The 12,847-nt window shown below is 47.9% G+C and overlaps 1 protein-coding gene across 1 annotated transcript in view; it reads right to left on the bottom strand.

Moving 5' to 3' along the window:
• TONSL (tonsoku like, DNA repair protein) overlaps positions 1-10,188 on the bottom strand; it is a 33,101-nt gene extending 22,913 nt beyond the window's left edge. The window contains exons 1-8 of the mRNA XM_070940176.1: positions 10,167-10,188; positions 6,216-6,311; positions 4,534-4,676; positions 2,932-3,115; positions 1,366-1,495; positions 525-696; positions 251-365; positions 5-153 (exon numbers count right to left, since the gene is read on the bottom strand). Of these exons, the coding sequence (XP_070796277.1) occupies positions 5-153; positions 251-365; positions 525-696; positions 1,366-1,495; positions 2,932-3,115; positions 4,534-4,676; positions 6,216-6,311; positions 10,167-10,188 (1,011 nt within the window). The remainder of the gene's footprint in view (positions 1-4; positions 154-250; positions 366-524; positions 697-1,365; positions 1,496-2,931; positions 3,116-4,533; positions 4,677-6,215; positions 6,312-10,166) is intronic.
• Between the last annotated feature and the right edge of the window lie 2,659 nt (positions 10,189-12,847).

Below are 12,847 nucleotides of genomic sequence, written 5' to 3'. Positions count from 1 at the left end.
CTACCTGCTTCTCGTAGGCCTCCGCAGCCCGCCGATAGTCGCCCATCTTGCAGAAAAGGTCCCCCAGTTGCTCGGAGACTGCCAGGGCTGCCCCCAGGTCGCTGGCGGCCTCTGCCTCCTCCAGGGCTTCTTGCAAGCGGCTCACCTTCGTGGCTGCCGGGCAGGAAGAGTCACACCAGACTGGTGAGGGGGCAGGGAGCAGCCTCTAACCCAATTGCCAGAGGCCAGACCCACAGACACCAGCACTCACCGTAGCGCAGGTTGCGGCCAATGCTGTCCCGCTGCTGGGGCTGCCAGGAGCCCAGGCGGTAGGCCTTCTTCAGGGACCGTTTGGCGGCTACGAAATCCCCCAGACCCAGCAGGACCTGCGGGCAACCAAGGGTAAGGGTCGGAGGCAATTCTGGGAGTCAAAGCCCACGACTCTAGGCTCTAGGGTTTAGCCACGCTTGCGCAGAGCAAGAAGGCAGAGGAGCTTGGGATTGGTGGGGTGCAGGTGAGCCCCCTGCTCAAGGTGACTCTCTTACCTGGGCAATGCTGGCGTAACACTCACTCTCCATGTATTTCTCCTTCATCTTGCAGGCGCACTCTCGGGCTCGCTCCAGGCAGCGCATGGCCTGCGAATGCTCCTTCTCCCGCAGGTGGATGTTGCCCAGGTTGAAGTAGGCCCGGAAGAGGTCCTCCGACAGGTGGGCCTGCCTAGGAGGCGGAAGAGGCAGTGGGCACCGGGGCAACGCCCTGCTGGATGGGTCACGGAGTCCCTCATTGCCAGCAAAGAGCCCCCAGGTTATCTCCAGAGTCCAAGGATTAGAATTAAATTGCCAACCCTAACTGTTGATTATTTATACGCTGTTTTGTATTTTGATGTTTTATTGTAGACTGTCCATAATCCCTCTTTAAAGGAGATGGGCAGTTCAGAAATGTGTGAAATATAAATGAGAGAAAAGAAAAGAAGGAAGGAAGGAAGGAAGGAAGGAAGGAAGGAAGGAAGGAAGGAAGGAAGGAAGGAAATGGAGAGGAGCCGTTAGGAGACACAGATGCTAAGAAATTGAACTGCCTGATACAGCTAGTCCTTGATTTACAACAGTCCATTTAGTGACCGTTTGAAGTTACAACCCTGAAAAGAGGGAGCCAGGATCGTTTTTCACGCTGGCAACCGTTGCAGCTTCCCCATCCATGGTCACGTGAGCAGAATTGGGATGCTTGGCAGGAAGTCTGCAGCTTACAACCGTTTGTTTAGTGACCGCTAGAATTTGCGACAGCATTGCAAAAGTGACTTACGGCCATTTTTCACACTTACGACCTTCCCGAAGGCTCACTGCTGATCCAGCTGGAGCAGGGAGAGAGACACCCCCCCGGCCCCCTTACTCTGAGATGTAGATGCTCTTCTTGATGTAGGAGGTGCGCATGGCTGGGTTCCTCAAGCTGTCATAGATCAAGCCAAGGTTCAGGTAGAGCCGTGCCCGCATCTCACTCTCTTCCCGCTGCAGCACCTGCCCTGCAAGGAGAAGAAAGTTGGCAGAGTCCGATCAGAGTTGGTCCCAGGGAGCAAAACTTTGTTCTTCCAAGCTTCATGCTGGAGCCCATCCTCAGGGAACGTCTTTCTCTCTCCAGAAAGGGTGCACTGGGTGTTTTTTAAACAGGGACCTTGTAGGTCATCTAGTCCAACCTCCCGCCCAAGCAGGAGACCCTACTACCCCATTTCTAGAACGGGCTGTTCCACCTGTTGCGTTTATACAGCTCCTAGTGTGTGTACAGCTTTTAGTTTTAGAATGGTGACTGACCCTCAGCCTGTCAGGTGCTTAGGAGCCGAGGGGTGGCGACACAAGGAAACAACTAACAATAGCCGTCCATCAACACCCTAATTAACAATTAATAGTTACACTCAACCAAGAACCATATAAATACAATGTGTAGAAGGATCCTTGGTGCTCTCTGAGGTTGGTGGTTTTCTTGCAGTCGTTTCATGACCCAACTAGGTAACATCATCAGTGCTATTAGCACAGATGATGTTACCGAGTTTGGGTCATGAAACATCTGCAAGAAAACAAGCAAACTCAAGAGAGCTCCTGTGCTAAATCGGCCGTATTGATCGCCCGAACACCACGCTGTTCCCCGAAAAACAGCTGATTTGTTGCTAATTCTGTGCTGGTCTCGTGCCAAACAGCTGATTGCCGAGAATCCAAAGAATATAACTCTGCCTGTTTGCTCTGAGGAGCTCTTCTTTAAAACTCGTCTCTCTTGGGCTCAAATTGAGTCAAAAGTGGGGGGACAATCAAGAGAGGTATGGCTGCAAAGTTTTAAAAGGACTCAGTCTCTGGGCAGAAAGGCAGAGTTAACGCATCCTTTGGATTCTCGGCTCAGCACACTGGAGAACAAGCAAGCTCAGAGAGCATCAAGGACCCCACAGTCGTCATCCTCCTCCTCCTCCTCCTCCATTTTCTCCTCATCCTCTCCCCCCCCCTTCCTCCCTGCAAACTGCACACCCCTCAAGTACTGATGGGGTTACCCGGCTGCGTCAACATCTGCAAGAAAATAAGCAAGCTCAGAGAGCACCAAGGACCCCTCATTTCAATCCTGAGCTATGAATATTCTCCTTCATCGGTACAATGTACGAGTAGCCGAGTGCACACACTTTCTGGAGAGAAAAAGAAGTTCCCCAAGGACGGGCTGCATCAGGACCCCGACACCTTGGAAGAATAAACTTTTGGTCCCGGTGATGGACTCCGACCCCAGATCTTGCATCATTATCCTTGGACATGCATGTCTGCTTTCATTTATGAGAAGATAGCACCCCAACTCAGGTAGCCTCCAAGAAAGGAGGAAACTCTTAAACCCCCAAAGACTTTGTTCCCACTTCAGCATGGTGGATACCAACCCCTGGTGTCCCGGGAGACCCTGCCCTGCCTCCCCACCTCTCTCCCTCCATGGTACCTTCCAGCTTCTCCTCCAGAATAGCCAAGCTCTTCATGAAGGCTTTCTCCGCCTCCTGCAGGGCCTCCCCCAGCTGGTCATTCTCGGCCATGAACATGTAGGTGCGGCCAATGGTGGCCCAAGCCCTCTGCTGCTCCACCGCATTGGAGACGGTGCAGGCCAGTTCCAGATGGCGGCGCTGGTGCTGGCGAGAGAGATGGAAGGGAGGCTGCACCCATCTCAAATTCCCATTGGCTGGGCTGGCCGTTAAGTACAGGCATTCCTTGACTTGCAACCGTAATAGAGCCCCATAACAATTGTAAAGCAAGTCATCGCGTGATGACTGACGCGATTTTATGACCTTTTTAGTAGCGGTCATTAAGTGGTCGTCGTTCGCTATGGGGTGTTTTTGCCAAAAAACATAAACACTGGTTTTGAGCAAAAACGTAATTTGTGTTCATGTGTTTGTAGGGTGCTTTAATTTCAAGCGTCCCCCACCCCCCACACCATCCCTCTGCTAAACAACTGATTCCCACAACACTTATGCCCTGGGATGTCAAATCCCCTAGTAGGGCTGCATTACTAATATCCTTCTCATCTTTCCTATTATCCATTCCTTTAGCATCTTATGACTGTAACTTTGTCGTTGGCAGTATATCTTATTATGTATGTGGATTGTTTAGTATCCTATTATGACTATGTTGATTGCTTTTATTTTGAGTATCACTGAGTGTGGAATCTTATGATTTACAATGATTGTATTTTATGATTATGATCATGATTTATCACTTGCTTGTATGACAGCTTATGCACCGGGGACAAATTTCTTGTGTGTGTCCGATCACACTTGGCCACACTTTATTGGCCACACTTGGCCAATAAAGAATATTTTCTTCTCTTTTTTCTCTCTGTCCTGTCCTATTTATTCTGTCTTATTCTATTTATTCTGCCCTATTCTGTCTTGTCCTGTCCTGTCCTATCATTCTATTCTATTTATTCTGTCCTATTCTACTCTACTCTATTCTATTCTATTGCCCCCCCCGAATCGTTTGCTGAGATGGGAGGCGATAGAAATCCGATCAACCAATAAATAAATGACTGGTTGAAATGAATAAATAAATAAATGTTGCAAACAATTGTAAATGCAGGCTGGATGCCGAGTGCCTGAAATGCGGTCACATAACCGCGCAGGAGTTCATGTGACCAGGAACTGGTCACAAGAAACTTTTGGAAGGTCTGTCGTATCTCAGAACAGTTGCTAAGCAACCAGTCATAAGTCAAGGACTACCTGTACAATGCCTGGAGGGCCCTTCCACTCGGTGTTCCCTCCCGCCTCCTGGCCTTCCTTTTTTTTAAAAAAATTTTTTTTGATTTATATGCCGCCCTTCTCCGGAGACTCAGGGCGGCTTACAATGCGCTAAGCAATAGCCTTCATCCTTTTTTGTATATTTATACAAAGTCAGCTTATTGCCCCCACAATCTGGGTCCTCATTTTACCTACCTTAGAAAGGATGGAAGGCTGAGTCAACCTTGAGCCTGGGGAGATTTGAACTTGCAGTAATTGCAGACAGCTGATGTTAATAACAGTGCTTTAGTCTGCTGCGCTACCAGGGCTCTTCCTACCTTCAGGGCAGCTTCATAGCTCTCCAGCTCAGCCAAGCACTCCCCAATTTTCCGGTGGGCGACCGCACAGCCGATGACGTCCTCCACGCTCTCCAGGAGCTGCAGTTCCAGCCTGTGTTCCTCCAGGGCCTCCTGGAAGCGTCCTGCGGGGTGGAAGGGGCAGCGGGGAACGTCAGGGGGCAGAGGAAGGAACCATGGTCAATGTAACAGGATGCCCGGGGTGGGGTGGGGAGATCCATCACTGGAGGTTTTCCAGTAGAGACTGGACAGTCTCTTTGTCTGAAACAGTATAGGGTCTCCTCCCTGGGGTTGGACTAGACGACCTCAAGGGTCCCTTCCAACTCTCTCATTCTATATTCTATAAAAGTTCAGAAGAGAAGGACATGGGGGGGACATGATAGCTCTATTCTGGTATTTGAGGGTCGGCCACAAAGAGGAAGGGGTCAACTTATTTTCCAAAGCACCCAAAGTCAAGACAAGAAATAATGGATGGAAACTAACCGAGGAGAGAAGCAACCTGGAATTAAAGAAAAGCTTCCTAACAGTGAGGACAATTAACCAGTGGAACAGCTTGCCACCAGAAGTTGGTGGGTGCTCCATTACTGGAGGCTTTTAAAAAGAGACTGGACAGCCACTTCTCTGAAATGGTCTAGGGTCTCCTGCTTGGGCTGGGGGTTGGACTAGAAGACCTCCAAGGTCCCTTCCAGCTCTGTTATTCTATTATGAAGCAATGGTGGAGATGAATGGCCAGATCTTCATTTCACACTTCTGGTGAGCTTTGTCTGAATTCTGATGTTGTGCAAGATTTTAATGACTGTTTGAAGTTACAATGGCATTGAAACAAGTGACCTATGACCATTTTTCACACTTACGGCCGTTACAGCACCCCTGTGGTCACATGATCAAAATTTGGACGCTTCGCAACTGACTCATATTTATGACAGTCGCAGTATCCAGGGGTCACGTGATCCCCTTTTGCAACTTTCTGACAAACAAGGTCAATGGAGAAGGCAGCTCCTCTGTCTTACAACCGTCTTAGTAACTCCAATGATTCACTTAACAACGGTGGCAAGAAAGCTCAGAAAAAGGGGCAAAACTCACTTAACATACGTCTCACTTAGCATAGTAAAGTTTGGGCTCGATGTAAATGGTCCCTCTGGCCTAACAACCTCAGAGAGTTACTGAATTCTGTGTCCCCACGTTTTCTCTGATGCTGTTTGAAATACAGTAATCCTCAACTTATGACCACAATCGAGCCCAAAATTTCTGCCCGCTAAGTGAGACACTTTTAAAGTGAGTTTTGCCCCATTTTACAACCTTTCTTGCTACGGTTGTCAAGTGAAGCATTGCAGTTGTTCAATTAGTAACAAGGTTGTTAAGTGAATCCGGTTTCCCCACTGACTTTGCTTCTTAGAAGGTCACAAAAAGTGACATGACCCCGGGACACTGCAACGGTCATAAATGTGAGTCAGTTGTCAAGCCTCTGAATGTAGATCACGTGACCACGGGGATGCTGTAACAGTCATAAGTGTGAAAAACAGTCATAAGTGGCTTATTTAAGTGCCATTGTGACTTTGAATGGTCTCTAAGTGACCTGTTGTAAGTTGAGGACTGTCTGTAACCACTTTTAGCAGCTTGCGAGGCGCATTTGAGCAGAGGACTTTTTCCCCTGGGAGGCTCACCATGACGGGCTAAAATCTCTCCGAGTTGGTTGCAGAGAGCAGCTTCTTCCTTCTGGTCCCCCTTCCGCTGCGCCTTCTCCTTGCTCTTCTGGATTTCTGAAGGAGATGAAGAGGAGAAGCACAAATCTCAGCACAGGATTAAAAAGATGAATCAGGCAAGAAAGCAGGAAACCCTGAGTTCAAATCCTGCCTTAGTCACGAAAGCCGACTGGGTGATGTTGGGCCAATGACTAGGAGACTGGGAGTTCTAATCTCACTTTAGGCATGAAAGCTAGGTGACTTTGGACCAATCACCACGATCTAAACCCAGCATAGGCATGACAGCCAGCCACCTTCTCTCAGTCCAAGCAACCTCGCAGGGTTGTTGTTCTGAGGAAAATAGGTGGAAGGCAGGCGTATTAAATCTGTTTGTTTATTTTATTATTTATTTATTATTGCGATTTATATGCCGCCATTCTGCCGAGGGACTGTTGCCTTGAGTTATTTATGTAAAAATAATACAGACAGGATCACAAAACCAATCATAAATCCCAAGAAAACAAATCGAACAATGAAGTAGGGAGTGATGGTAAAAACGAAAAACCCAAACAATAACTAGGAGATGGAGATGGAGGAACCAGGCCCATGGACAGGCACAAAAGTCTTAAATGCTTATATACAAACGCTCAAAGCTTGGGGAACAAACAGGGTGAACTAGAAGCAATAGTACACGAGGGCAGGGATGACATAGTTTATTTTATTTTATTTTATTTTATTTCAAATTTATATACCGCACCTTCTCCCAAGGGACTCAGGGCGGTGTACAGCCAGATAAAAACATACAATACAAACATTAAGAACAATTAAAAGTATATTAATTTGGCCCCAGTTTAAAATGACAAACCAATTAAAAATTTAAAATTTAAAAATATGTTAAGCCAGCCCGGCTTGATGAAAAAAGAAAGTTTTAAGGGCACGGCGGAAGGCATTGGATGAGGTCTTGGATTCTCCTTATCTCTGGGGGCAGCTGATTCCAGAGGGCAGGTGCCCCCACAGAGAAGGCCCTCCCCCTGGGGGTCACCAGCCTACATTGATTGGCTGATGGCACCCCGAGGAGGCCCTCTCTGTGGGAGCGCACGGGTCGATGGGAGGTTGTCGGTAGCAGCAGGCGGTCTCGAAGATAACTAGGTCCTATGCCATGAGCGCTTTAAAGGTGGTAACCAACACCTTGAAGCGCACCCGGAAGACCACTGGGAGCCAGTGCAGTTCGCGCAAGAGCGGTGTTATGTGCTATGTACCTTACTTTCTTACATAGTTGATACCTGTACAGGATACCTTACAGAAACCTGGTGGGATGAAACCCGTGACTGGATGGATGGATGCAAACTGTTCAAAAGAAACAGATCTACAAAAAGAGGAGGTGGAGTTGCACTATGTGTGTGTAAGAGATCACTACATATCTACAGAAATGCACATGATCAAAGATAAAACTCCTCCAGAATGTATATGGGTCAATATAAAAGGGGAAAAGGTGACGCTGCCATAGGTGTATATGACAATCCACCCAACCAATCAGAAGAAATATATGCTCTTTTGCCAACCAGTTAACTAATGTCAATAGCCATAGGAGAACTATCTGGATATCAACTCTGCAGCGAGTGGGAGATCAAATAGATTCCTAACCAACCTAGCTGACAACTTTGTCATCCCAAAGGTAGAGGAGGGAACTAGGGGTAAAGCTATACTGGACCTAATTCTTACTAACAGAGAAGAAGTGATAGAGGGAGTTGAAGTTGCCGGAACTTTGGGGGAAAGTGACCACGTCATACTGAAATTCAATATAATGCAAACGCAAGCAGTAGAAAATAAGCTCCATCAACAGTGCTTCATCACTGGAGGTTTTTTAAGAAGAGACTGGACAGTCACTTGTCTGAAATGGTACAGTTCTCCTGCTTGAGGGGGGGCTGGACTAGAAGACCTCCAAGGTCCCTTCCAGCTCCTATTCTATTCTAGGATAGAAAATAAATAAATAAAATCCGTAGGCCTAGGAACATCCCTTTATTGGACTGGTCTAGTCCAGGTCTTCTTTTAACCATCATCCACTAACCCTAAGGGGCCCTGAGCCTGAGATAATCTTACTGCAGTATTTTTTTGTGATGCTCATCAATTCTCGGCTGTAACTCAGCGATGTCTGCATGCTAATGTCGGTCTTTTCAGCCCCCGTTTGATAAGCAGATTTGGACCTTTTTATTTCCAGGTCAAAGTCAAGTTTTAAATACTGGTAGTCAATAAACCATTTGTCTAGTTACAGCAGCACTAGAAGAAATGACTTATGACCATTTTTCACACTTACGACCGGTTCAGCTTCCCCATGGTCATGTGATCAAAATCCAGATGCTTAGCCACTGGTTCGTATTTATGACAGTGGCTGTATCCCTGGGGGGTCACGTGATCCCTTTTTAAGACCTTCTGGCAATAGGGAAGCGCCAGATTCACTTAACAACCGTGTTACTGACTTTAACAACTGCAGTGATTCACTTAACAGTGGAGGCAAGAAAGGCCGTAAAACAGGATGCATTTTACTGAACAAATGCCTCCCTTAACAAGAGAATTTTTGGGCTCAATTGCGGTTCATAAATCGAGGGCTACCTATATAGAGAGCACTTTTTCCATTCTCATGAACCAGTGTATTCCAAAATGTAACCTGTAGCTTATATACAACTGTCTTGAATTCCTGACAAAATTGACTGCGTATTCACATCAGGCACGGAGCATAGTATCCTGTGCTCTTTTATAGTTTATATTGCGCTGTATATTTTATATTTTACTACCATTATCCATGTTGTACTTTTTTTTTTAATTTGATTTATATGCCGCCCTTCTCCGGAGACTCAGGGCGGCTTACAGTGCGTTAAGCAATAGCCTTCATACTTTTGTATATTTATACAAAGTCAGCTTATTGCCCCCACAATCTGGGTCCTCATTTAACCTACCTTAGAAAGGATGGAAGGCTGAGTCAACCTTGAGCCTGGCGAGATTCGAACTTGGAGTAATTGCAAGCAGCAGATGTTAATAACAGTGCTTAGTCCACTGTACTACAGGCTCTGTCTGTACTTGGTGACATACCCTAAATAATCTTTTTTAATCTGGGGCACGTTTTACAATCCTTTCCCTCTTTTTTAATATGTAAATTTTAATTTGTTTTAAATTATTGGGGTGTTTTAATTTGTCAGGGCCAAAACTATTTAATTCGATTTTATCTGGTTTTTTAAATTTTTTTTGTATCTATGTATTTTATTGTTTGGCTGTTCACCGCCCTGAGTCCTTCGGGAGTAGGGCGGTATACAAATCAAATAAATAATAATAAAATAAATAATAATAATACATTCAAGCACTGGCCGGATCTATTGGCCACCCAACACCCTCTGTGAAGAAGGCAGAAAAGACTGGGGGGGGGAACTGCCTCCAAGACCCCCCCCCACGACCTAAGTGGTATCCAGGATCTGCCCCCCCCCAGTCTGGCCCCTTCCCCACTCGTGCCCCCCCCCCCTTGCTTTGATCCTTGCAACAGCTTCGCAATCCGCAGCTCTTTTCTGGCTCCTTTCTCCCCTCCCCCGCCCCTTTCGAAGGCGATCCCGGAAGAGGGAGGGGGCTCCACCTGCAAGGGTCCGACTAGAGGACCTCTGGGGGACCCCCATGGAACCACTGCAGGAGCTCCCTCCCTCCCTCCCACGGGCCAAAAGAAGGCTCCCTTTTTGCCGAGGCCGCTTTCCTGCTTCTCTCCCCAACCCAGGAGCCCTCCAGCGGCCAGGGACTCCAGCACCCATCATCCAGGGCGCCCCGCTGGCCGTGGAGCATGGGTCTCCTGCGGCCAGGACGGGAGAAGCGAGGGGATCGGAGGGGGGGGTGGAGTGGCCGTGGAGGATGGGATTTGTAGTACTCCCTCCGCCGCCGCCCCCGACAAGCACTTACGCCGCACTTCCCGGTCGCCCATCCCGGCGCTCTTTGAGTCGCCCGCGCGCCGAATTCCCGCCGCGTCCCCTGATTGGACGGCCGGAAGACGGCGCCCGTTCGCCATTGGCTGGAAGCCACCCAATCGTGAGAGGAGTCCGTCTCCGCCTCGCCGGGGCCACGCCCCTTTCCCGGAGGTGGGGGCCATTGGAGAGCAAAAGAGAGCGTGATACGGGGCAGCGGCGTGGACTTCAACTCCCAGAATTCCCCAGCCAGCAAAGCTGGCTGGGGAATTCTGGGAATTGAAGTCCACCTATCTTAAAAGTGGCCAGATTGACAAACATTGGGTTTAAATCCCCGAGAAGTCCGCTTGCTCTGGTGTCCCTTTCTCCTGCAAATGCCCATCCATGGCTGAACCGGCTTCAGCCTCCTTCGGGAATGGTGGGCAGGACAGCCCCGGGCGGGGGGCGGGAGGGGGCTCTGCATGGCAGCAGAGGGTCGTGCAAGCCCCTTTGCAAATCCCCTTCCCAGCTATGTCCCCAAGTGCAGGGGAGGATCGGGCCGTGGAGGAACTGGATCTGTCTAGTTTAATGAAAAGGACCAGGGGAGACATGATAACGGTTTTCCAAGATTTGAGGGGCTGCCCCAAAGAAGAGGGGGAGTCAAGCTATTCTCCAAAGCACCTGCAGGCAGGACAGGAAACAATGGATGGAAAATGATCAAGGAGAGAAGCAACCTGGAACTAAGGAGAAACTTCCTGACAATGAAAACCATTAACCCGTGGAACAGCTTGCCACCAGAAGTTGCGACTGCTCCAACACTGGAAGTTTTTAGGAAGAGACTGGTCAACCATTGGACTGCGATGGCATAAGGTCTCCTGCCTGACTAGAAGACATCCGATCCAAGGTCCCTTCTAACTCGGTTATTTTGTATTGTATGCTGGAGAAGCAGTAGGGTAGAATATCATTAGAGATCCAACCTGGAATTTAGGAACAATTAATCAGTACCATACAACTTGCCTCCAGAAGTTGTGGGTACTCCATCACTGGAGGTTTTCAAGAATAAACTGTGACAGCCACTTGTCTGAAATGGTATAGGGTCTCCTGCTTGAGCAGGGGTTGGACTAGATGATCTCCAAGGTCCCTTCCAGCCTACTCTGATTGAATTGGAGGTCTGCAGCAGGGATTAAGTTGCTTCGGCAGGAGGATAGACTAGAAGACCTCCAAGGTCCCTTCCTGCTCCTATTCTATCCAGTACATTTTTGCCATTGAATGTTTGCCATTATGCAAGTATCATCATCGGTGTACGGGAAAGGTTTGAACCTAGAAATAGTTAGAAACTTATTTTCTGTTCCCTGAATAGATACTCTATAAATAGAAATATATTTTCTAGTCCGACCTGTTTCTAGGCCACAAATGGGCAACTTGGCCTTTGGACTTCAACTCCCAGAATTCCTGCTGTCTCAGGAATTCTGGGAGTTGAAGTCAAAGAGGTCATAAAGTTCCCACCCGGCCCTGTTCCCTTATTTCAGTGATGGAGAAAGAATGAGGCAGAGGCTTGCAATTAAACAGCCAAACATCCAAGCACATCTCATGGCAGCAAAGATGGGGGTTTTTGCACATGACACGGTGTCCCAGTATGCAGGATTTATATATTGCTTTTCAACCCTTCCTGAGCGTATCCAGTGGCGCATCTGGTTGCACCCATCCTTGTTTAGAGTATTCTCCAACCCTGGAGGCTCCATGGGACCGACGTTCGCCCATCGTCTGCCGTTTCCTTTAAGCCAGCTCCTGCTTGTCGTGTGAATGAATATGGGTTTCAAATGGCTACAGAAGGGAACGTCTCGTAGGTAGCTCTTCACCGGAGGTGGGTGGTGGGTGGGTGGGTGTTTTGGAATCACAAACCTCGGGTGATCTGGCTCCCTCCCAGCATCCTCATTGGGAAGTAAGGCAGGCACTTGGGGGACTGGAGGGGGAGAGGAAGGACTATCACAGGTTTTCTTCAGAGAGATTGATCCATCCTGGGGTTAGGGGCCGTTTCCACCGGGTGGCATTTCTTTCGTTTCGAATTTGTTCAAGGAAGTTTTCTACTTCTAGGCTGCTCTCTAAACCAGATTCAGAATCCCACAACAGAAAATAGAGGCTTATAAATTTTGGACCTGCTTTGCAAGGGGGAGAAGGGGAAGCTATTAATTGTTGCAACAGATTTTCCAGTGTTCAACTAGGGGGGATAAAGGCTGGTCTTTTTAAAATTCCCATTATTAATGCTTTGGTTTGGTTTTGTCCCTTGTTTTGGATTTTGTATTTTAATCTGTTGAACAAAATAAAAATTGATGGGGAAAAAAATTCCAAGGTTCAGAAAGTCTTCGACTTATGGCCAAAATTGAAGCCAAAATTTCTATTGTTTAAGAGAGACATTTGTTAGGCGAGTTTTGCCCCATTGGATGACTTTTCTCGTCACGGTTGTTAAGCGAATCACTGCAGTTGTTAAGTTAGTAACCCAGTTGTTAAATGAATCTGGCTTCCCCGCTGACTGCGCTTGTCAGAAGGTCGCAGACGGAGATCACATGATCTGGGACACTGCAAGCATCCTAAATTCATGCCAGTTGCCAAGCATCTGATGTCAGCGTTCCAAATTAGGCCCTCTTCCAGCTCTGACATGAACGAGATGAAGCAAAGACCAGAAGCGTTGATTTATTGCTG

This window comes from Pituophis catenifer, unplaced genomic scaffold (assembly GCF_029215685.1).
Source record: "Pituophis catenifer annectens isolate HBS135680 unplaced genomic scaffold, rPitCat1.0.hap2 SCAF_3, whole genome shotgun sequence".
NCBI classification, from domain to species: Eukaryota; Metazoa; Chordata; class Lepidosauria; order Squamata; family Colubridae; genus Pituophis; species Pituophis catenifer.
Note: the sequence above shows the minus strand (reverse complement) of the source record. Positions and strands in the feature narration are given on the sequence as shown.